Source organism: Ochotona curzoniae, unplaced genomic scaffold (genome assembly GCF_017591425.1).
Source record: "Ochotona curzoniae isolate NIBS_2020 unplaced genomic scaffold, NIBS_Ocur_1.0 scaffold_2453, whole genome shotgun sequence".
Taxonomy (NCBI): domain Eukaryota; kingdom Metazoa; phylum Chordata; class Mammalia; order Lagomorpha; family Ochotonidae; genus Ochotona; species Ochotona curzoniae.
Window position 1 is genome coordinate 5,009,440 of NW_024467094.1, and position 23,618 is coordinate 5,033,057.

Here is a 23,618-nt window from a genome sequence, read left to right on the forward strand (position 1 = left end):
CACACACGTTTATTTAATCTGAGGCTTTTGATTTGCTCAGTTTTCTTGTGGCAGCAGAAAGCAATATGAAGAGAGTGGAAAAGTAGGAAAAAAAAAAAAACAACCAGACCTTGATGGAGAAGACTAACTACTTATTACACGTATTACATGGAAATGTCTACCTCTTCCTCAACAGATGGATAAGATCATTGATACACAGGTAGGCACATACATAACATAGAATGACATATTTGCTTTCATTGAGCACTCTATAAATGCAATGAATTTTATCACACACACTGCCTAGAAAGACAGGAATGGTGAATATTTATGTAGGACACTTAATAGAGTTCAAAACCCTGCGAAGTAGGAGATTTTTATCTTTACTTAACAATGATGAAATATGAAGAGTCAGTTGAGATGGGGGGAGAAGAGGAACAGGCCTTTGGCTCCAAGTTCAATAATCTTTGTACTTTGCTTAATCAATGAAATAATCCTGGAGCTAATTGTGTACAAACAGTAGGTCTGGGCTCAGTGTCAGTCTATCCTGAGCTCTATGCCATACACTTGACCATGGAGTGTAGCTCAGGGAAAAGGAGCAGTGGCTACCTGCCTATCCCAACTTGGAGTTGGTGTGGAGCGCCTGCTGTCTGACAGCTACCCCTTGGAGGTGGTTTGGAGAGCCACTCATTGGCTAGAACTCGATACCAATGTTTAAAATCTGGCAATGGATGAACAAGAGAATGGCAAAGAGCAAGGGAGAGCCAGCTGAATGAATAGATACGTCTGCAAGGTAATCATTAGCAATACACAAATCACAGCAAGATTAACATTTTGTACCTGTTAAGCTGTGTTTGACCCCAAGAATGAAAAATCAGATGTAACAGAGAGAGTATGGAGAAAAGAAAGCCCACTGTTGGTGGGATTGTAAATTGGTATAGCCAATGTGAAAACAGAATGGCAATCTCTCAAGAAACTAAAAGGCCTGCTGTGTGGCACAGGAGGTTGGGGCACTACCTGTGATGCCTAAATGAAGTACTGCTTCAACTCCTGGTTACCACACTTCCAATCCAGCCTGCTGCTAACCCCCCTGGTAAAGTAGTAGAAGATGGCCCAAGGGGCCAGCACAGTGGTGTACAGTAGACTAATCCTTCACCAGTAGCACTGGTATCCCACAGAGATGCTGGTTTATGTCTCAGCTTCTCCATTTCTGGTTATCTGACCGAGCTCTCTGCTTGTGGCCTGAGAAAGCAGCAGGGGACAGCCTAAGATCTTGGTACCCTACACCTATGTGGGAGCCAGGAAGAAGCTACAGACTCCCAGCTTCAAATCAGCTCAACTCTGGCTACTGCAGCCATTTGGGGAGCGAACCAGTAAATGAAAGACCTTCTTTCCATATCTCTCATTCTGTCTCTCTGTAAAATCTGTCTAGAAAAAATGCCCCAAATGCTAGAATCCCTGCACCCTTGTGGGAGACATGGATGGTGTTCCACGCTCCTAACTTCAGCCTGCCCCAGCCCTGGCTGTTGATGCCATTTAGGAAGTAAGCCAGCAGATGCAAAATTGATCTCTCTCTCTCTCTCTCTCTCTCTCTATCTCTCTGCCCATTTAGGTAATTCTACCTTATAAATAAATTTATATATGTACATATGTGTGTGTAATACTTGGATATCAACCTGGAGTGAATTTCAATCATACCTATCAGAATATCCCAGGGGTAATTTGGAAAGGAAGCAGCAAGAAGTTTAACTAAAGCTTTTCACAGCCACAGCACACACAAAAAGGCAGCCAAGGCTGGTCTTTTCAATGCCTCCTACCAGCAGACACCACACTCCTTCTTAGATAATGGAGGGTTCAGAGTGTCCACGCTAACCTTCGAAATCAAGCGAAATCAAGCAAGCCTGCACGTCTGAAGTTGCTGGCCAACAGTTCCCAAAGTCACCAGAAGTTTCTTGTACAGGAAAACCTAAGGAGCCAGGTGTTTGCTCAGAACAACCCTGAGAACATGAACCTGCTAATGAGAACTGAAAATACAGGGCATCACCATGACCTCTCTCACAGCAACTTCATGGCCGTGAATAAAATATAACAAGATATCCAGAGACACGGCCAGATCAGGGGAGTTGAGGGGAGAACCTGCATGACAAGTTCTTGTAATGACAAGCACTGTCAGTTCAACCCATTTGACCTTGTACAAGTCAGACAGTCTTTTTAAGCTTTTTGAGGGGTAATGATGCCACTGACTTCCTTGGATTCCATCTGAGAACCTATAGGTTGTCAGGAGCCTAAAGCGACTGCAGAGGTCCCTGACCTCAGAGGTGCTGCGTGGTAGCCCTCGAGTGACTGCACCACACTGAGCAGAACTCCATTATGATAACGCCAAGGGCTATCACTTAGCGCACATCAACCATGGCCAGGACTGTGCAGGCTGCTTCAGGTTTACTAGCTGGTCTCTCCACCAAACACATTGATATGGATGTTCACAAGCAAAGAAAGCAAATGGGGATCTTTGCTCAAGGTCTTTGCTCAAGGGTACAGGCTCAGCCTCGCTGGGATCAATTATGGCACTGATTGGTCTGGTTGTCCTAAGGCTAGACACGTGGCATGGTGGAAACCTGCAGTTCCTGAATTAAATACTTGTAGCTATGCCATAAGCAGGAGCCAGGACAGATACCCCAGGCTACTCATCCACGACAGGCATGAAGACGGCTGTCGGGGCCATTATGGTGGCACAACAGGCTAATACTCCACATGCCAGCGCCAGGATCCCACTTCCGTCCTAGCTCCCTGTTTATGGCCTCGGAAAGCAGCAGAGGATGGTCCAAGTCCTTGAGATCCTGCATCCTTTGGGGGAGACACGGAGGAGGCTCCTGGCTTCTGGTTTCAGATAGGCTCACTTCCAACCATTGCAGCCATTTGCAGAGTGAACTAGTGGATGGAAGATCTCTCTCTCTCTCTCTGTTCCCCAACCCCATGTATCTGCCTCTTAAAAAAAAAATTTAAACAATTAAGAAAGACTTGTCCATCTTAGTGTCTTTTCATGAACAACATGGCAGAGCCGTGAGGATAGTGTTCCTGTCCCATCACTATGAAGTGGTCCCAGATGGCACCCAATTTGCCCATCCAGAACTGTTGAGCTGGTTGTGTCTTCTGACAACTCCCTCGCCCCACTAGCCTCCTTGGAGGCCCCATTTCCTTTCATCTAATTCTTATAGGGGAAAGAAATTTCACATTTATTAAAGTGTGGGCTTATCTATTTCATCGCAGATCTAAGCTGCGGTGATAAATCCCAAAGCTAAACTCACACAAAGGGAAATCAAAAGCTTGAATACAGATCAGAATAAAGAAACAGGGGACAAATAAATGCAGGCCTTTGCCAGCTGCTGCCCGCTACCTTATCCTGACCCAAGGCAGGGCGACTTGACCTGTAGTGGGGGTGACAGAAAGCTCTCTCGTCATCCTGGTAAGGGACAGTGAATAGGGCTGAGGCAAAACCCACAGGGACAGACTTTCTATATGGTCCTGGCAAAATCTCTGCAGATGTTCTACTGAGAAAGAACTGATTGCAATGTATCTTGGACCGGGGGTACAAGCAAGTTCACAAATCCAGGCAGAGGTGAAAAAGACACAACTACGATTCCCAGGGATTCCACTGGCAACACGGAGGTGGGGCGTCCCTGAGGCAGCAGGCCCAAGGCCTCTCTGAAGCTTTCCTTTGTCTCTCCAGGGGAAGCACAGTGCCCTGGCCCATTCTAACTAGTCATAGGACGGGGCACACAGAGTGATGCTAGCCATAGCTGTTTACTTTTCTGATAGTTTTTCGTCCCCATGGCTGGTGGGAGAAAGCTCCATTACACAGCCCACTTCTGGGCACTGTGACACACACCTTTGGGGTGCGATTGTCCCCAGTGAGCCATTCTGTTCTAGCCAAAGAACTCTCATACTTTAACTGAACATGTGTTAATGATACAGGTAGGAGGAGAATGGCAATTTCAAGCAGGTTTCCTCAAACAGCATAATGTTCTTGATCTTTTCTCCACCCCTGATGTCTGGAATACAGACATGATGGCACAAGCTTGGACAGCTATTGTGGGCCATGACACGAAAATCAAATGCTTAGGGAGACTTAGAAGCCAGTCTGAAGTAGCCTAAACTATAGTTATACCACCTCTAGACTTGTTTCCTTTACAACAAAAACAGGAAAGCATGTCAGTCATATGCAAGCACACACAGTCATAATGATCACATCGTGCATATCGTTAAATAAGAGCATTCATTCTGTTATTCATTTATGCAAGAAATAACCACTGAATGCCTGTGAAATACCAAGCTCTCTGCAAACCAGTCTGGACACTGTAAAGATAATGGGCAAAATAGCCGTTCCTGTACTCGAATGCCTCACGATTAGTCTGTTCCGTTGTGGTGCCATTCACGTGTGTCCATAGTCAGGTCCACATATCTGAAAGGAAGTTAGGATGCTGTTCCTTGAGATCCACAAAGGACTGCTGCCATGGGGCTCTACAGATGTGTAAGTCCCTTCCATAAAATGGTACAGCATTTGCATATAGCCCTTGCATAACCTGCTGCATACTTTACAACACTGCTAGATGTCTTATAACATCTAACCCAATGTAAGCACTATGTAAATAGTGGTTATATGTTACATTGCATTGCTTCAGGAATCACTGAAGGAAGAAAAGGGAGAAAAAGTCTGTACCTGTTCAGCATAGAAGCAAATATATCTCCAAGTATGTTCAACCTGTGGTTGGTCAGTTGGTTGAATATGCAGCATGGAACCTGCAGATTTGCAGGACCAACTGAGTATGTGGCATTTGTCTGTTCTATGTGTGTTTGAGAGAGAGAGAGATTCTTTGGCCTCCCTTGTAACTGCTCATCCCATCCACCAATAGCCAGGCCTTTCCTGATTCTCTTTCAGGTAAGATCTCTCACATGTCTACCCTAAGTCCTTGCACTGATTATCCTTGCTCTGGCCTATATCCTTGGAGACATCCATAACTCCCATCTTCCCTTCATGCTAATCCACAGATGTTGTCAATTCTGTTTTGAGGCATATTCTGAATTATGAACTCTTTGTTAGATACTTGCATTGGCTAAAAAGGGAAATTTCATAAATCTAGTCCTATGCGTTACAGAAGAAAACATCCTTGAGCTGAGAAGAAAAATGCTTACATATTTGATGAAGAATTGAGATTTGGGTCACTTGTTCTCATGTGGTTCTGTAAGAATGACGAGGAAGACAATTGCCATAGTGATGATGATGATGATGATGATGGCAAGGAGGAAGAAGATGCAGATGATGGTGATAAGGATGTTGGCAATGATGGTGATAAGGATGTTGGTGATGAAGAGTATGATGGCATTGGTCATGATCATCCATAGTGATGATGATGATACCCTTGAATATTATGTTTCTGATGAGTAGAATGGCAATGATGATGGTGATGATGATGATGATGATGATGATGATGGGAATGATGATGCCGACAGCATTTAGAAGGAAGAAGACAGCACCTTAGCAACTGCTAAGGGCATACAGGCGCTCAGCATTATCATCCTTACAAATATTTTGGTGATTTGTTATTGTTCAACATAAAGATATAGGAACAAGTCAGTAAACCCTGAAGCTGAGTCCTTCTCTCGACCTCCATTACTAATGGTTTAGGTCATGTCTTCATCTTCCACCCGTCATGCACATGACACAACAACTTCTTCCTACCCCTTCTCCTCTGCTTCACCTGTGCCATTCTGGAATCTACTCTCAAGATGGCAGCCAGAGTGAATATTTACATGAGGAAGATCACCTCCTGCTCCTATTGTAAACCCTACAAGGGCTCCCATCCCAACCAGATGGAATCCAAGACCCTAAATGGCCCACAAAGCCCTCACCTCTCAGAGTTCATACCTCTGCCCTCGTTGGCGCTATCAAAGGCACATTGGCCCCCTGCTCCTCAAACAGCAACCCTCAAGTCACTTCTGTCCTGAATACTCTTTCTCCAGATGGTCACACATGGCTTAGAAATTGGTCTCTGCTTCAGGGTCCCTTCTTCCACTAAGGATTCTTTCTACCAATTCCCACCAGTTTCTACTTCCTTCCCTTTCTCTTCTCTTTTAAACACTTACCATGACTTGACATCTATAAGACATGTTTATAGATTTACTCGCTATTTCCTCCAACTGGATGCAGGTGTCATACTGCAAAGGATGTTAGGTGAGCTTTGGTCACTCCCAAATGCCCAATGCTTGACACTCAGGAAGTGACCACATTCCCGTGTAATCAGAGCAGGGTTCAGGGGCTTTTAGTCCAGCCTGGCCTCCATCTTGGCTGGCTCTCAGGGCATTGTTAGTAGGCTGTGGTCCTCACGTGTCCTTCTCTCAGAGCCTTTTCTCTTAGGTTCTTCCAAGTCTCTTCTTCACACCTCCCTCCTGTTCCTCACGTCACTAGCCCAGCTGAGCCATATGCTTCCTCCTTAGTAGGAGCCTCTTTCCTCTTCCAACTCTCCAAACTCTCAGGGACACAGCCCTTATGTCTAATGAGAAGGGGAAAAAATTCCCTGCTTTGAGCAGCCTTTTCCAAGAGTACAAAGAGTCCCAATTTTTCCTGGCCTCTGTCCTGATTCTTTAATCACTGCCTTCTGTGGACAGAACCAAAACCAGTTCTTCCCAAGGGACTGATCATCGCATCCTTTGGTAAATCTTTGGTGCCTAAGCATTTCTGCTCCCTGGGTTCTGGCAGGACCTATTTAACATCCTCCAGGAGCACATACCCTACCACCCTTCTCACTCTATTAGTCCCAACTACCCTTCAAACACTGTCACACCAACTCCAGATGCTCCGTCTGCCCTCAGCAGTCTTTATCTGGACATTCCAAGGTCATTGCCTATGACTCTGGAAAGGCACCTGCATGAACAGGAATCTCATGTTAGAGCCTTGCCTTTCTGCTCCTGGATTTAATTTTCTTGGGTCAGGACTATGTCTTATCCATCTTCCAGTCATCACGGATTCTAATGAGGTGTTTGGTGTACAGTAAATGCTATACATTGAACTATGAATAACTTCATACTGCCTTTTACCTCCATCTTTTTTTTTTTTGAAGGCATTTACTTTTAGGTGTTTGGATAGCAGAGATAGAGAGAGGTCCTTCCATTTACTTGTTCCCATCCCTCAACAATCACTACTGGAGAAGGATGAAGCCAAGAGCTGAGACCTCCACCTGGATCTCCCCTGTGGGAGCAGGGAACTCAAACACTGAAGCCAGCACCTGCTGCCTCCCAGGGTGCACATCAGCAGGATGCTGAAATCCAAAGCAGGTCTACGACTGGAACCCAAGATCTCCAATCTGGAATGTGAGCGTCTCAAGAAGCAAATCCCAGTCCCTTTCCCACCATCATTGAGTCCCAAATACGCTTTACATTGGAGGTCACAGGCATTGAGTCCCCGGGCAATACAATTCTAAAGGTTACTAGAGTAGAAGCTGGACTCTCTGCCCCTCGTAAACTCTTACTTTCTGTTTTGGTTTTGAGTGCATTCCCCAAGTGTTCCTGTGTTGTAACCTTATTCTTCATGTAGCAGTGTTGGAAGATGGCGCTGAGAGGGAGGTGTTTGGATAATCAGACGGTAGTTTGGGGAATGAAACTTGCTGCAGGGCTGGGTCAGCTGTAAGAGGAATGCAGCTCTGTTTGCTCTCCTCTGCATACATCTGCTTGCCAATTTGCTCTCCACCATGACATGAAGCAGCACACAGCCATCACTTGTAGCCATGAAGATATCAAGGCCTTGCTCTGGACTCTCCCAGACAGACCCTAGAATCAGCATCCAGAGACAAGCCCATTGTTGGACAAGTTCCTCAGGCTGCAATGTCCTCCTCTAGTCTAGGGGTCAAGGTGTGCTGCCCCTCTCCCTCTGGGCAGGGTGTTCTCTGATCCCCAAGCCCAGCACTGCCCGGCTCTCATCACTGTCCTGGGCTGGTCATTCCCAGTTCTGCCGACTCATGGAGGTAATTGTGTATTCCAACCCCATCCCCAATGCTCCAGCTTTCTCAGGTTGAGCACAGTCGGAACGTATTCAGAATCCTCTGGCTCGCAGGCGTGGGGAGGTATAAGCGTGCCAGCCCAGTGGCTCTCCTTTCTGCCCTGGCCATGCAGTGAGATCAGGTGACATCATGGCAAGAGGGGAAAAAGAACAGGTCCTCTTTAGCCCAGTCGGCAGACCTGTGCACCACTGACACAAGACAGAGGGGATAGGAAAGGGCAAGGGCACCTCCTCGGGCTTCTAGGATGCTCTGCTGCCAGACACTCTTACAGACAATTCTGTGCTGGGCAAAGCCAATACCCAGCCTATTAACTCCCCAGACCAGAAGACAGAGAAACAGCATGACATTACTTAGTCAGAATGAGCTCTTCCTCCATAACAAGGGTAGCACTGAGAATGGGATGGTGGTGACTTAGTCTTGAGGTTCTCTGACTCTGGGGTCACAGGACACCAAGAGCAGCACAGTGGAAGAACAGAGTGAATTTTTTTATTGGCTGTCCTGGGTAGACCTGTACCCCTAAACCCAACACACCTGTGCATCTGCGGAGGGGCTGGCCTAATTACTTCATGCTCCATGAAATGGAGACAGTATCCCTAGAGGACCACTTCAAGAAAGGCTTCTAGCACAGGTTCTGCATACAGTTTTCAACTAACACCAACTTGGGCTCCTACTATCCTCTCCTGCTCAGGAGAGGACCCAAGTCACCATGGAGTGAGCAGCTCACTGCATGGCAAGGTGGGTCTACCCTGGAGCTGAGAGGCTCCCATCATAAGAACACTCACCCCAAGGCTGAGCAGTGACCTCCCCGGTGGCTTCCCAGCAACTCTGGCCCCACATACAAGGGAAGCCAGAGCAGGTACAGACTCTCTGACCCAGATAGGAGTCACAAAACTCCAGAGTTGGGAAGCACCTGGTGCCCTGATGGCACCTGCAGAAGTAAACTTGGAGTCTTGGTTTGTCTGTTATGACAGCACTAGACTCCCCACTCCCACCCCACACAGGGTGTGCTTCCCAATGGAGGAAGAAGCCCAAGAAGGGACTCAGGAAAGTGCCCTTGAAGTCAGCCTTATCCTCTACCTTCTGTGCAGCATCTCACAGGGAAGCCAATTCCTGTCCCAGCTGCTCCACTTCAATCCACATACCTGGAAAAACAACAGAGAATGGCCCAGATCCTTGGGTCCCTGCACCTACCTGGACGACTCAGAAGAACAAGCTCCTGGCTTCTGGTTTTGGAATGGCTCAGATCCAGGCATTGAGGCTATTTGGGGAGTGAACTAGCAGGGGTAGATTTCTCTAACTCTGCCTTTCAAATACCTGTGTTTTTATTTGTTTGTTTGTTTGTTTGTTTAAGATAAGGAAAATACCCTAAGAAAGCATCTTCTACTGCCTGTCAATCAGAGGAATGCTACTCAATGAGAAATCAGGTCATCACATTCGTACTAAACCCACATTGTCCACTGTGGCGCCCCATGGCCACACAAAGCAGGTCTCCATCTCCCCTTCTGTGTCAGCCACTGCCTAAATGTGTTGCAATTTTGTTCCTTCCATGTGGCTAGGTCTGCTTTTACCCCAAGGACTTTGCCCCGGTTGTTCCCTCTGCCTGGTGCAGTCTTCCTCTAGATCTGGCCCATGGCTGGGTTGCGCTCATCAGCCAGGTACCAGCACAATGCCCCTCATGGGACCGCACTATCTAAGGCCATCTTCCTTACCCACCATTCCCCTAACACAGCACCTGCCTGCCTGTGTTCCAACCAGGGTTCCTTTACACTGGAGAAGCTTTGTTTTCACCCTCCCACCCCAGGGGACTGGTTCAGTGACATCAATATCTGAGTCAGCTTTACCCAAGGCAATACAGTGTGAACTACAAATGTAAGCCAAATTTTTACATTTTCTAATAGTCACATTCAAAAATAAATATGTAAAAACAGCCACGTATCAACCTTCCATCAAGAAAACAGGTGACTCTATTCTACTAATGCGCATGCCGGCGCTACAGGTGACTGAGGACAGCAGATCGCTCATTGCAGAATTCAGTGAGTATATGCTCACTGTTACAGTGATGTTGATATCACCTCCCACCTCAGGCACCCGGGTGTGTCTCGGTCTCTTCAGAGGTCAAGTATGGGTTGGGCCATCTCATCATCTCAGCAACTCCTGAGAGGTCCAGAATCTTATAAGGGTTTCCTCTCTGCCTTGCCCAGAACAAAACAGGGTATAGGACTGAAAAGCAAGAATAACTCCATTTCCTAAAGATACTGAGGTCAACCAGATGTTTCCCAGTATTCCATTGCATTGCCTGCATCTTCTAGAATCTTAGGTGTAAGCAGTGACTCTGAGCTGCCCACATTCCCCAGGCCTTCCCCAAATAAGGTTTTTCTGCCTGGATGAGCAGAGACTGGAGGATGTGCTGTATGGGTGAGAATCTCTGAGCCCAGCCGTGGAAGCAAAGTTCTGGGCCTCCGGCTGTGCTGAACTGTGGGGGTCAGTACCAGAGGGCAGGAGAGGGGGGTGTGAGGTTTTGCAAGGAGGTTGGGCCCTGGAAACCACAGCCTCTCAGCTCAACTTTTCCCCAGGAACCTGCCACGGTCAGTCCAAGTGACCAACTGTGCACTTGTGTCAAAGAGAAGACTTCCGCATGGCTGGTCCAGCCTTGAGAGATTCCTCATCAGATAAATACTTAACCAGTCCTTGCACCGTGGCTCTCTCATCCTCCAAGCAGAGACATAGGAATCTATATCCTCTGCCAGTCACCCAAGTAAAGGACTATCACTATGTTATCGTGCTTTCATTCAAGTAAAAGACAATGACTCGCCATTCATACCTTCAAGTGAAGGACTGTGACTGTCATTCATTGCCTAAACAAACACTGATAGAGTGACATCTTCCAGATAACACTCTTCTCCCTGGGATATCACAGTGATTAAAAAGAAGATTTCAACCTTTGCCAACATGCAACTTCCATTCTAAAGTGGACAGAAACAATCAACGAACAAAGCAGCCTCCTGTGTCAGAAGGTGTTCACGCCCTGAAGGGAACCACGCAGGAGACAGGAGCAGATGGAGAGGCAGCAAACGCCTCTTTGGAATGGGGCCGTGTGAACACTAAATGTCCTTATACAAACATCTGGTACTGGAAACCAGAAAGCCACCGAAACAGAGAGGGGCAAAGACATGGCAGTGGGAATACGAATGGCATGAGGAGGAGCTGGGAAGGGGGCCAGTGTGCCTGGAACCTTGGAGGGAAGCGGAAGGGAATAGGACATGGGGGCAGAGGACACCAGGGGTCGGCCACACAGGGTTGGAGCAGGCCTCCCAGCTGTCAGCTGTTCAGCGTTCATTCTTAGTCTCCACAAAGCTTCCAAGGGTCGCATCTCTGAACTGCCTGGGTCTGCCATTCAAGAGCACAGCTTTGACAAGGGGCAGGGTTGACTGATGGCTTATTCCCACAATGCACAGTGGTGTGCAGATGGGGAAAATATATTGACTGCCTCCAACGGATGCTACTTTTCCAACTGGGAGGATGGTTACAACTGTGAAGCCCCCAACTCATGATCCTATTGCTCCTGCAAATAGTGGCACCCCACACTCCCCTAATTATCTCAAAGCAACTTTAAACAACCTTGGGCAGACACAGATCAGAGACCTCAAGAAAGACACAGCTCAAACGAAAAGGTCCTCCCAAAAGTGACCAGAAAATGTATCTCATTGAGGGGGGAAAGTATGCATGGATTCCAACATTCTTGGCACCAAAATACACGCATGTTTTCATCCCATTTTCCAATTATGGAGAGCCCTGGTACTTCACAATCGCAACAAAAAACAAACCCACAGGTTTAAGATGCCGTATTCCCTGCTTTCCCAAGGCTTTCCAAACTTTCGTGGCAAAGTGATGTCACTAAAATGCAGCTCTTCACCCCCCAGGGGAAACAAAGCCGGAGATTCTACAGCTCCCACAGGCCTCCAACGTGTTGCGGATGCCCTTGGCCTCTGGACCATGCTTTGGGCAGCCAAGCACTGAGGCTTCTTGGTGTTTCTGTGTATACCCCTTAATAAGCTGCAAAAGCTTATGCCACTATGCTACAATGGGTGGCTTGTTGATTTAACGAAGGACACAATCACAGTCCCTCTCACTCTGAATGCTTATCCAGAGTCCTGTTTAAAGTTCTGCCCAAATGGCACGATTTTGTGGCAACCGATACAGGCCATTTGGGAGAGCAGCGTGTCCATTGTAAGCTGTGGGAGTTGCGGCTCGTTATGAAATGGCTTTTAAATCGAAGTGTCACCACGGAGAGCGGTTTCTGGGCCAGGGAACCATTCCCATCTCTGAAAAGCAGAAGTGGAGAGTTCCAATTTGAAAGATGCAGGGAGTCATTTCTTGAAACAGAAGTGGCTCACAGATCCATAGCTTTCCTGCTCAGAGAAGGAATGACAACCATGCCTGAGTGATGAAAGGTACTATGGGGCAAATCGAGACAGTATCTGGAGTCAGTGGTTGGGGACTGGCTTGCTTGTGAAACAGGGAGCAGTCACACAGAGAATGGTGAGCATAAACAAGTGCCTTTGATGCCTGAAGTTCCAGGGTTACAAACAAGGCTCTGAGAAGATGGTGTTTAAATGATGAAAGCCAGCGATAAGATCAAGTTTGGATCCAGCAGTCATCAGTGAAGGTTGGATGAACAGCAATGGCACTCAAGACCATCGACAGAGTCCAGGGATTCTCAAACTCATGTTAAAATTACATGGGAAGCTTTGAAACACCATCCCTGCCCTCTCCTCCCATGCTCTGGCAACACTCTTTTTCAATCTCTGGATGTGGGGCCCAGGTGACTGCCATGTGTGGCCATACTTAAAACCAGGGGCACGCAATGTGTTCACCCATGCGAGGAAGGAACTCCCCTAGACCAGGGAATCCTTCGTTCTGACTGCCTGCTAGAATCACCTCCAGGAAAGCCTTCCAAACATGGATGCCAACCCCTTCCCTAGGAATCCCAAAGCCTTGCCTCCCAACCAGGTACTTCTAAAGTACAACCAGGAAAATGGGCATGGTTGCAGATGTTTTCCCTAGGTTGCCTCTAGTCTTTGGTTCTAAGAAATGAAAAAGTCTGGGACCAGTTCAATTTCCTAGTGGCTAAATCCTTGCCTTGTGTGCACTGGAATCCCATATGGGCACAGGTTCATGTTCTAGCTGCTCCATCTCCCATCCAGCTCCCTGCCTGCTGCCTGGGAAAGCAGTTGAGGATGGTCCAACGCCTTGGAACCCTGCACCCATGTGAGAGACCTGGAAGAAGTTCCTGGCTCTTGGCTTCAGATTGGCTGAGTTTGCGCCTTTGCGACCACTTGGGGGAGTGAATATGCAGAGGGAAGATCTTCCTTTCTGAGTCTCCTTTTCTGTGGGAATGTGGCTTTTAAGAAAATTGAACAAATCTGACAGAGAGAGAGAGAGAAAGAAAGAAAGAAAGAAAGAAAGAAAGAAAGAAAGAAAGAAAGAAAGAAAGAAAGAAAGGAAGAAAGGAAGGAAGAAAGAAAGGAAGGAAGAAAAAGAAAAAGAGAGAGAGGAAGAAAAGGCTGAAAATGCATCTTGGAATGCAAAAGTGAATCATTATTTTTGTCTTTACATCAGAGAATTCTAACTTTGGAAGGATCTACCAGTTCCCCCTCAGATTCTGCACAAGCTGCTTAATAACAAGGTGTGTTCATAGGTAAAGGTGCAGTCTCAAGGAAGAATGCCCTTAGCTTTTATCAGATCCTATTTTAAAGACAACTGTGACTTGATAAATTTAAGAAAAGTGGAGGATGCACAGGTTATTAGCGTCTTGGCAGCAGCTATGGTATGGTTTCTTACTTGGAGCTCACCACCGCCACCCTCTGGTTGGATACACTTATTACAGGGTTAGCACAGATTCTGTGGCTCATTGCCCAAAAACGGTAGAGACGGATGTGAAGACTTGAGATGTAGGCATCAAAGTAAAAGCTCTGTCTGGGAATGGGATCAAAATGTCCGGTAATGCTCACAATGATATGAAACTTCCTGAACTGTACCCACAAGGATACTATTTATGCAGATATTTTTAGTTTGTTACAGTTTTCTAGACTGTTGACTCTGCCTCAGTTGGTATCATGATTTTTCTCTCTTAAACTGTAAGATCTTAGAACAAGTGTTGAATCTTTCTCTCATCAAATTGGTATAAATTTAAATATATTAAGATTGTTATGGAAAAATAAGAAAATCCAAGTAAAATACTTGATATGAAACTTGTCACATTGCATCATCCTAATAACTTAGCTAAGTCCTGTTATTACTGAAGCTTTCATTATTATTAACATCTTCATGACCCATGACCTTGCTCAAGTTATCATGTTTCCTCAAACTTTGTTTACTGGTCTACCCTGCCTGCCCAGGGTTCTTATGGTGAGGATCAAGTTGAAAAGCAGTAGGTGTGGTTAGCTCTCCATAGCCACAGATCCCACACTCAACCATGAGATTAAGCCAACCACTGTTTTCCATCCAATGAGGTTTAAACAACCACAGACTAAGCGCAATCTCCAAAGCATTGTGTCGGCACTGCTCACACCCAGATCTTTCGTTCTTGTCATTACTCTCTTAACAACCATGTCTAACAACTGTGCATACAGCATTTACATAATACGAGGCGTTATAAGCAGACATAAAGCTATTTCTAACCAGAGAGGATTGAACATGCACAAGATGGGGGGGGGGGGTCCTATGCAAACTCCATGGCAATTATTATCAGAGTCTTAAGCATCCTTGAATTTTATATTCCTAGGCATCCCAGAAGCAATCCCCTTAGGTAACAGGGTATGATGACTGCAACCCATCATGAATCAAGGGAATCTCAGCAGCCGGGAAAGGATCACCCTAAAACACAAACTCCTCCTATCATAGAATGTATTCTTGGAAGTTCCAAGAGTTGAACAGGCTCTGTATCTGGTTTCTCATCACACATCTGTTGTCCCAGGCATCCCAAACCTTCTGATGACACGGCCCAACACATGAGGTAAACACATGAGCCGAGAGAACTATGCCACCCAGCCACGAAATTAACACAGAAGCCCCAGACCATCAGCTCTCATCTGGACACTCACAGGCATTCGCAGCCTGTTTCACAAGCCTGCCTGTCCATCCAGGACTCACCCGCAGCACGGCACTCCCAGGAACAAAAGCACGGCTGGCACCTTCCACAGCCTCCGTGAAGGCTCGAGGCACTTGGCCCTCACTTACCTGGAGTCTGCTTGGCCGTGCGCACGGGGGTGTAGTGGTTTTTGGAGGATGATCGGACCGGCGTGTTCTCTTTGGGAGAGGTATCGATAGCCGAGATCGCTTCTCTTTCACAGTGTGCTATGGGGATGGGTCCCTGTTGTCTTAAGATGTCAGCCAGAGCCCTAAACAAGGGGAAAATCAACACAATGAGATCCACTGAGCAGGTACACGCAGCCACAGAGGGGACTGGCTGGCTCCCACAGGCCTGTGGGAAGGAACAGAGATGCAGCATTCGGCTCTCACGCGTAACAGCTTCATCTGGAGATAGTTCCCTGCGGAAGGCAGGGGAGAGGCTGCGGTGCCTGGGAGCGTATGCACTAAAAGCCTGTGACCACAGTGTCTTTCTTTAATGCATTTCACATCCATGAACTCTTAGCCCTTTCAAAATACTGGTCCCCAAATGCCTACCTCAAGGTTAGGACTCACTTTCTCCAGCAGCTGGCCAGTGGAAGGCTACTACACTGAAGGGATGCCACCACCGTGACCTCAAAACTCCGGGACAAGCTATTTAATGTTGAAGGGGAGGGAACCAATCTCCCCATCCCAAAGTAAGCATGTGCTAGACTCTGGTGACCCCAATAAGACACAGTTGGTGCTGTCAGAGAGAGGCAAGATTCAGTTATGAAGGCAGAATGTACACTAAGATAAATATCAAGATACAAGAAAGGTGCAGACCAGTGGAATTTACAGAAGGGAACAATCGCAAGTGCAAAGAGGACGACAGAAAGCAGGAGGAGGAAGACTGTTTTCTGCCCACCCCCAGCAGCTCTGGGAGCCTGTGGCAGCTGGAGGGACCTGGCTAGCTTTTCAGGAGACCCAGCCACCCAGGGAGCCAAGCACACATTTAGGGAGCACTCAACTTGCATCTGTCACTGTGGAGGCAAGGATAAATAAGGTCCAAACCCCGCTCCTTAGGGCTACACAGTTTAGGGGGGATCCCTGTACCATGTGCTTTCCCAGGGGTCCCCTTTGTGGCTGCAACATGTGGGACATCCAAGATCAAAGGAAAATAGAGCCATACAAGGAGGCTTCAGAGGGAGCAGAGAAGGAGTTAAACCACCAGGGAATATACTTAGATACTGTCTACACAAGCGCAACATGGATGATTCTAGCTTCCCAGATAACCTCTGCAGGGTGGGGTGGACAAGCTTGGTGTCCCCAGACCCTTCCCAGCCAGTCCCGCCTATCAGCCCCTGTGCTCCTGCTGTGCCCAGCCTGCTCCCAGGCATCCTCTGCTTGGTGGTCCAGCTCCCCAGCACTCTGTCCACTTGGAAACTGACAACCAGCACACAGGGAGACAGAAACGTCTGACAGGAACCTGTTCCTTGCCATTACGCCGCCTCTGACACACCAAACCTTCCCAGAAGAGCATCAAGCTGGCAATCTTATCATTTAGTGGCATTGATACAGCAATTGCAGATTTTCCCAACGCCTTCCCCTGGCTGCTTGGCTCTGCTCTCAGCCTGTTAAAGGAGGAGCAGATGCAAGGACACCACCCCAGCCTGCCTCCATGGAGCAAGCAGGGGCGGGGGGAAGGGGGAGGAAGCAGAGTCTCGTGGGTGTGGGAAAGAACATCCTTGCAGGTCCGGAGTCCGGGTCCAAAGATCTGACATTCAGGGCTGGGAATGAGAGACAGCTATTGGCCGGAAAGTCAAAAGAGATTTGGGGCCAAATCCACAGATCAGCTGGAACTCAGTGGGACATCCCTTAATCCCCGAAATTGAAGTTTAATCTCTTTAGAGTGAGGGTTTAGCCTAGTGAAGCACATAGAAGTGCCTGGGTTTGAGTCCCAGTGCTGGCTCCTGACTCCAGCTTCCTGCTACTGCAGGCTGTGGGATAGAGCAGGTGAAGGGTCAGATTAGTCAGGTCCATGCTACCTAAATAAAGCTCCTGGATCCCACTATTAAGGGCACTGGAAAGTGAATCTACTGATGGACATTCTCTCTCTGTCTCTCCCTCCCTCTCTCTCTCTCCCTCCCTCCCTCAGATTAAAAAAAAATTGTTTAAAGAAATCTAATCAATGAAACAGGTCTTATAAAGTTTGATTACTTGATGCAGCTTTAACTCCCTATCTATCCAGTTGACATGGGCTTCTTGTCGCTTCTGGTGATGAAGACACTGTCCTACCATTTTTCTGTGATAAGAAAACAGTGAGTCCTAAGCCACAACAGACACATTCACCAAGGGGTAGTCCTGAGAAAAATGCTTCTATTAATATTTAATTGGTAATAATTGATAATAAAGATGCCAAGATTACTCCATGGAGGAAAGAACACTTTCTTCACAAACAGTCCCGGGACCACTGGCTATCTTCATGCTAAAGAACAGAGTTTAGATTCTAACCTCACAGAATATGCAAAAATTAACTCAAAGTGGATCAATGATGAGCTAAATATTAGTGCCCAATTCATCAAACTCCTAGAAGAAAATACAGAAGCCAACCTTTTGATTTCATATTTTTCGACAAATTCTGAAAGATGTTGCTGTGTTGCTGAGATTGCAAGGAAAAAAAGAGAAAAAAAAAACAATGAAAAATGCTATGTCTCAAAAGACACCATCAAGAAAGGAAAAGACAATCCATGCAATGGGAGAAAATGTTTGCAAATCATGTGTTTGGTAAGACGCTTGTATGCACAGCATTTAAACAAATCTTAAATCTTAAAACAAGAAAAACTACAACTCAATCTCAAAATAGTCATGTGATTTCAAGTGGTTATTTGTCCAAAGAAATCATGCACAAAAATTTGGCATCATCACTCACTAAGAAAATACAAATGTACACTATAACCAAAACACCAGATAATAGCAAATGCTGGCAAGGATGTGGAGGAAGCAGGGTCTTCACACTTCCCTTGTGGGACTACAAAACAGTGAAGCCCTTTCATAAACAGTACAGCCATTCATGAAAATGCTAGACACAGGGTTAACATATGGCCAGAAATTCTGCTCCTGGGAAAGAGAAATAAGCAAGGATGTGTATGTAAAATGTATACATAAGAGCCAAGAAGTGGAGACAACCCCAAGATCCCACACCTGCTGAATAGAGAAATGTGGAGCAGTATCCAGCCATGAAAAAGCAGCATGCGATGAGATGGGTGAACCGTGCAAATGTCACACAGAGGCAAAAAAGCCAATCACAACAGGCCATATCTGTGTGAAATGTGCAATTAGGTCAACCTATAAGACAGAAAGGAGATCTGTGATCCCCCAGGAACGCAGGAAAGGAGCAGTACGGACTAAAGGCTAACTAATATGGGGTTTCTTTCTGAGGGACATAGATGTCCTAAAAATAGAGTGATGAGGGCTCAGTACAGTGGTTCAGCTGACTAATCCGCCCCCTTTCAGGCACCAGAATTCCATGTTGGCACTGGTCCATGTCCCAGCTGTTCCACTTCCCATCCCACTCCCTGCTTGCGCCCTGGAAGAGCAGCAGAGCATGGCCCAAAGCCTTGGGCACTTGAGCCCATGTGGGAGATCCAGGAGAAGCTCTTGGCTCCTGGCTTTGGATTGCCTCAGTTCTGGAGTTAGGGTCACTTGGGAAGTGAGCCAGTGGGCAGAAGATCTTTCTCTCTACCTCTCCTTCTTTCCATAAATCTGATCTGCCTTTCCAGTAAAAATAAATAAATCACAAAACACACACACAAACAGGAGTTAGAAAAATCTGTCAATATGCAAAAATCATTAAATTGCCTGTTGTAGCACACACTGGATTTTTACGGAGGAATTACATCTGAACAAAGGTGCAATTATGGAAAAATCGCTAATGTTTCAGAACTGTTCGCTCAGCTCTTGGGGAAAGCCCTGCTTCTCTGATGCCTCTGAAAGGCTGGATAGAGTTACAACTTTGGGTAAGCCCCAGCTGGGACTCTCAACCTGGGTCACATTTGCAGACATGTCAGGGAAACCCTGGTATCTTGAAGAAAACGATCGGGCATGTGCTTGGCATCCTACAAAGCACACAGAAGCCCCTTGTAACAAACAATTACTAAACCCCAGTGGTCAATGGTGATAGAACTAAGAAACTCTAATCTTACCATGGTGGAGATTCAGTTTTCAACACAGTCTAGCTCCAGTGATTTCTATGACAACACAGTGGAGTCTGCAGACACCAAAAAGGGTATCCCAGGGCCAGCGCCATGGCCTAGTGGCTAAAGTCCTCACCTTGAATGCGCCGGGATCCCATATGGGCTCCGGTTCTAATCCTGGCAGCTCCACTTCCCATCCAGCTACCTGCTTGTGGCCTGGGAAAGCAGTCGAGGACAGTCCAAAGCCTTGGGACCCTGCACCCGCGTGGGAGCCCCAGAAGAGCTCCAGGATCCACGCTTTGGATTGGCACAGCATCGGCCATTGTGGTCACTTGGGGAGTGAATCATTGGATGAAAGATCTTCCTCTCTGTCTCTCCTCCTCTCTGTATATCTGACTTTGTAATGAAAATAAATAAATCTTAAAAAAAAAAAAAGGGTGTCCCGAGGAAAGGGCCATCTTGCCCTGCCTCAGAGGGTCACCACTGCATCCACAGGTCCTGGCACACCCCTACCCAAACCCACTGCATCCAGAAAGCAAGCAATGATGATGGGCCCCAGCCCAATCTCGTAGGGCCTTCACCCCAGTGTATTTCAGCCAACATTAACAGCTCCAAGGCTGGCGAGCGCAGGACTCACAACAGGGAAGAGATGGCATGGGGAGAGCTTTAGTTCCCATCACCCCCAGAGACCCTTCTGGGTGCAGGTGTCACTTGGGACCTGACGACACAGCCATCTTCCCATTCACCAGCAAGGTTGGTGGATCCCAGTGGGCCTGGCTGGCAGCTGACTCAAGCCAAGGCTATCTCCTCTTGTCTCTAGGTCATGGTGGCAAAGAAGCAAACAAAGGTGCAAGCACTTGGACATATCCTCTCCTAACGTGCAGAAAATTGAAAGAGGTATTGCTCAATGGAGGAGTCATCTGGGTCAGCAGACCTCACTGTGGATTGTCCCAGAGAGCAGCACAGTAGCAAGGGATACGCTGTCGATCTTCCACCTAGCTTCTGAACCATCCCCAAGACCCGTCCCTCTGTCAGCTCCCATGACCTCCCTCCTGGCTTTGGTTCTTCTCCATCTTCCATCCCCTTCTCTCCAGGGTGCTCGATAAATATTATTCTAATTCTGAACAGTGCGGTCCCGGTTTCACCTAATTAATTTGGATATGCCGGAGGAAATGGGTTAAGGCCTGAGCTACTTTTCTAACCATAGAAAAGGCAACTGGTCACTGAGGAGAAGGCAAGCAGATTTTTGTAAAAAGAAAAGAAGAAGAAGAGGCTTGGAGAGGGGCTGAGGGAGGGACAGGGTTAGACCAGATGGTGACATCCAGAGGGGGGTGGGGGAGAGAAAGAGAGAGAGAAAAAGAGAGAGAGAGAGAAGGAGGAGGAGAAAGAGGAGGAAGAGGAAGGGGATGAGGAGAGCAGCTTAGAGCAGGAGACAGAGAGCGAAGGGAGACACAGAGCCAAAGTAACAACAGGCAGAAAGAACAGGAGAGAAAAATAAATATAGATGCAAAGGGAATTCCAGAGACAGAATGTGACACAGAAGAGGTTGGGGCAGGAATGGGGGAGTGGGCAGAGGTACCCTGAGAGAATGAGAGAGCATCAGAGGGAGAGAGACACAGAGATTGGCCATGTGGAGGATGGAAGAGAGCTGTTGGTCATGAGCCTGAGCAGGGCGAGGGTCAGCCCAGGCCTCCAGAGGTGGCCTGGTCTCCTCTCCCAGGAACAACAGATGTGCCTGATGTAGGCATCTGAAGTGAAGACTACACTTCAGCCCCTCCCCCTCACTGGCTGCTTTTGCTGCAACATCTGACACATGAAATAAAATAATTCTTGCGCCCGAGTTATCTGGATTACCGCCCGAGTTCGCTGCTCCCTTCTGTCCAAGCATTCCTTGGCCTGCTCTGATGCACGGCCAGCAGGAGAGAGTAAATTAATTGGGCAGCAAATCTGATCAGGGAAAAAATGAGTTGTTCAGGCCAGGAAATGTTTCCTTCAGGACTCAGTACCATGAGTTTACCACCTGCATAAGGAAAACGCCATCATGCCTTTTGGCTAGCACTTGACTGCTCAATGTGCTCACCAGTCTTTCCCAAAATGGGTTCCATTTTAACCCCGTGATCTCTGCCACTACGATTCCACTGAGGTTGAATGAATGGAGAGTGGAAACGTGCAGGCTTACTCCAATGCTGACATGATATACGACAGAAATTTAAATTCAGGGCTCTGATTTGAGCCCAGGCTTCCTTCTGTTCCTTGCGACTGCCTTTTTTGCACATCTCACATTTCTATGCACCACAAACCCTCCTGGTCTGTCCAGCTGGGTGTGAGACATTAGCAGACGCTAGCTAATATTTGAATATAGGGAGACAAGGAGCAAGTTGGCGATCCAGGTCAAGAAGGAGGCTACACTTACAGAAAACCTTGGGTAACAGTTGTCAGTGGTCCTGAGGAAATGCAGGTGTATCTGAATTGCCCTACGGGCTCAGTTCTCTCAATGCCTGTAGAACCCAAACCTAGTCAACAGTTGAATATGAGAGCTACCTCCTGCCATCAACACACAAATACCTCTAAGTGGCCAATGGCTTCCTTTAATGATTGAAAAGCAAACCAAACCCTGCTCTATAGTCGTGCCTGCTTGGAAAATTGAAGACTATCCTCTATTGAGCGTCAGACATGGGACTAATCCCCACGTTCACTCTATCAGAGAATCCTCAGAACAACCCAGCCAAGTAGGTGCTGTTGTTAGACCTATTTTACTGAAGAGTAAACACTGGGGAGTTGCACATTTTGCCCAAGCAAATGGTAAATCTGGATTTTTAAGCTTAAGCCATAGATGCTAACTGTATTCACTACCTATCCATTCATTTATCCATCCGCCTCTCCATCTACATAATCACATTTGGTTTTCCACCTTCCATGCCCCCACCACGGTGTCTGAATTTAAGATTTTAGAGAACGACCACAATTTACTGGGGGGAAAATCCATCCAGACGCAGAAAAGCAGCTATGGCTCAATTGCTCAGTTCACTCAGTGAGTCACGAAGGCTGACAGCTTTGAAACTGCATTATTTGGGCAGCCAACCTTTCTGATCAGTAAAACCCGGAAAAGAACACGAGTTCAACACCGTGGACCACTGCTCAGCGTGAGAAGCCAGAACCTTCCTCTCTACGTTATTATCTCCTCCTCTCTCCATTATCCTACTGCGATTGGAAGACTTCGTACAATATTCTGGTTTGAAAATGAATGTGGCAAACATTTGGATCACTTTGTCCCATATTGCTCACTCAGAGCAGTGTGGTGTGCTCAAATGAAGTGGGGCACCCAGGGCCCCCCCCAACACACGCACACACACACACACACACACACACACACACACCACTGGGGAAGTAGTGCTGATCTCAGTTAATATGCTTTCCAAGAAGAACCTAAGAATGGAAACTCCCTCTTGGCCTATGCCATGCCTTGCCATTTCTGAGCCATAGAAACACTGCAGAAAGGAGAAGCGAAGCGCCAACTATTACTCGATACTCAGTTCTGTGCCAAGAGACCACTAAGTCACTCCTTTCTCCTTTTCAGAAGCTGGGGGAAGAAGAAGAAATGGATGCTGTCAGATATACATGATAAATGGCCAAAAGAGACGAGCTATTCCCTGAATAAGTTATGCTGGTTAATGTTCTTATTCTTAAGAACTAATGAGAACACTCATGTTTTGAAGAATTTTCTAAAAGCATTCCTGCCTAATTAAGTAGATTATACTGAATATGATTTATCATTTTTTTTTCTTGGAAGGATTCAGCATTCTTTGGGAGATGGCCATTAGTCTACACTTTACTTCTCTTCACCGAGAAAACCAAGAGATGGCACTTTAGCATAATAGACTAGTTTTCCACCTGCGGTGCTAGCATCCCACAAGGGCACCAGTTCTTGTCCTAGCTGCTCCATTTCTTATTTGGGTCCCTGCTTATGACCCGGGAAGGCAGTAGAGGATGGTTCAAGCCATTGGGACTCTGCACCCTTGTGGCAGACCTGGGGGAACATTCCTGACTCCTGGATTTGGATTGTCCTAGCTCTAGCTGTTGTGGCCATTTGGGGAGTGAACCAGTGGACAGCAGCTCGTTCTTGCTCTCCCTCTCTCTCTCTCTCTCTCTTTCTCTCTCTCTCTCCTTCTCTCTGTAAATCTATCTTTCAAACAAAAAATTCAGAAGTTAAAAAAAAAAAATAGACAGTCCAAGCAATGAATGTGACAACACAGCTCACTGTGAATGGTTTGGGTTATTGTTTTCC

General features: G+C 46.9%; 1 protein-coding gene across 4 annotated transcripts in view; it reads right to left on the reverse strand.

Moving 5' to 3' along the window:
* SHISA6 (shisa family member 6) overlaps nt 1-23,618 on the reverse strand; it is a 269,982-nt gene that overhangs the window by 230,432 nt on the left and 15,932 nt on the right. For all 4 annotated transcript variants that reach the window (XM_041001157.1, XM_041001156.1, XM_041001155.1 and 1 more), the window contains exon 2: nt 15,270-15,430. In XM_041001157.1, the coding sequence (XP_040857091.1) occupies nt 15,270-15,430 (161 nt within the window). The remainder of the gene's footprint in view (nt 1-15,269; nt 15,431-23,618) is intronic.